A 2058-nucleotide genomic window follows, 5' to 3' on the forward strand; every position below is an offset into this window, starting at 1 on the left:
TTGGAAAAGAAAGACCTCTAAAAAGCATGAGAACTCCATGTGGCACTGCATCAGCAACAATTGCAAACTCTTTTTAATAGGAATTCCATGCTTAACTAAAAACTATTAAAGTAATTACAGATTGAACCATTTGAAAAGTTGAGACACAAAAATAATACCATTTTTAAACCAATTTTAAAAAAAAAGAGAGAGAGAGAGAGATTTGTGTTTATACAGTAGATTCTTACAGTAGACAGGTTCTGTTGAACACACATCCATCGTTCATGATTTGGACCAATCAGCTGTGAGCAAAGTTACGCAAGCAAATCCATTCTCTTAGCATGCTTAGTAGCAAAATGGCTTCACCGTACTTGGAGAATCCTGTAGACATCGGAGCCAAAATTGTACAAAGGGCTTTACGCAGGGAAAGAGTTATAAGAGATAAACAAAACCCACTGGCATTCTCTGATGAGCACTTATACGAGAGATACAGATTTTCGGCGGAGGGAATGTTATATCTATGTCGGCTTCTTGAGCCCCATATTAAAAACCCGACGCGGCGAAGCCACGCGACCACTGTCCCGCAAATGATTTGTATTGCTTTGCGTTTCTTTGCAAGTGGCACATACCTGTACGAGGTGGGCGATGCCGAGAAGCTCAGCAAAAACACAGTTTGCCGAACTATTCGTAGGGTGGTTATCGCACTCCAGAGATACATAAACACTTTCATTGTGTTCCCTGGACATTTACCCACCGTGGCCATAAAAGAGGGCTTCTCTAAAATAGCTGGTAAGATGGATTAACACACTAATACACAATCAATAATGATCGATAAATGTTGCTAAACAGATGTTTTGATCTTTTGAAAGGATTTCCTAGAGTTATTGGAGCAATAGATTGCACGCACATTCCAATCTCTACACCAACAAAACAAATTGAGGCTGATTATCTTAACAGAAACGCTACTCATAGCCTCAACGTTCAGGTAGGTATATTTCCTTTGACTAATATGCATACATTTTCATGATAATGTATCCCTATTACCCTTGGGACTCACCTACCTACTGTGTGTTAATTACAGATGACTTGTGACCATCAGTGTATGATCACAAGTCTAGATGCAAGATGGCCTGGCTCTGTGCTGGACACCCATATTTTTGAGAAGTCGTTGTTATGTCAGCGCTTTGAAGAAGGTATGATAAAATGGGAACTGTTGACAACACCTGAATGGACTGTGACATTGTGACACTTTTCTCTTTTCTGTTCATTGACAGGGCTATTTGATGGTCTGCTAGTGGGAGACAGAACTTACGCATGTCAGAGCTTTTTGATGACTCCCTACCCTGACCCTGAGACAAAACCAATGAATGACTTTAACATGGCCCTCAGTCAAACCAGGCTCAAGATAGACATGACTTTTGCCATTTTAAAGGCACGGTTTAACTGTCTTCGTGACCTAAGAGTGTCACCAGAGCGGGCATCTCAGATCGTAGGTGCCTGTGTTATCCTCCACAACATAGCCACTATAAGGAAGGAGCGGGTGCCAAATGAATATCAACTCCCACCTGATGATATTGAGCCCTTCACGCAGGACCATCCAACTGGCAAAGCTGTCAGAGATGCAATCACAGCAGAATATTTCACCTAGCGTTCAGTAAAAAATGACCAACATGTTTACACATTTTCCTTAACTGCCTTTCATATTAAGACAGAAATGTTTCATATTCTAAATCTCTGCAAAAAACACTCCACAGGTTGTGAATTCATATGAATTCGTGTAAAATGTAAAAAACAACAACTGCAATCAGTTCAAATTCTGCTTTTTTTTGATAAAAAAATTAATTACAAATTATACTATTCACAACTATTTTGACTGTTTGAATGGAAAAAAAAGTTTACTTCCTGGTTTAATTTTCTTAATGTCTTATTTTTTTAGTCTCAGATTTTGGACCTCTGCATATAATAATTATGTATCATAAATGTATTGATCTTACTTCAAAAAGAGAAATCGTTCATCATCAACATTTTTGACTCTCTTCCCAACTGTGCTTATGAAATTACATACTCAGACTGTGATAG

General features: G+C 38.6%; 1 protein-coding gene across 1 annotated transcript; it reads left to right on the forward strand.

Moving 5' to 3' along the window:
- The first annotated feature begins 286 nt into the window (after positions 1-286).
- On the forward strand, positions 287-2003 carry harbi2 (harbinger transposase derived 2). The gene is made up of 4 exons (XM_058780687.1): positions 287-768; positions 849-964; positions 1061-1172; positions 1254-2003. Exons 1-4 carry the CDS (start codon positions 321-323, stop codon positions 1625-1627), a joined length of 1050 nt encoding a protein of 349 aa, XP_058636670.1. The 5' UTR covers positions 287-320; the 3' UTR covers positions 1628-2003.
- Positions 2004-2058: the final 55 nt, after the last annotated feature.

Source organism: Onychostoma macrolepis, chromosome 07 (genome assembly GCF_012432095.1).
Source record: "Onychostoma macrolepis isolate SWU-2019 chromosome 07, ASM1243209v1, whole genome shotgun sequence".
Lineage (NCBI taxonomy): Eukaryota > Metazoa > Chordata > Actinopteri > Cypriniformes > Cyprinidae > Onychostoma > Onychostoma macrolepis.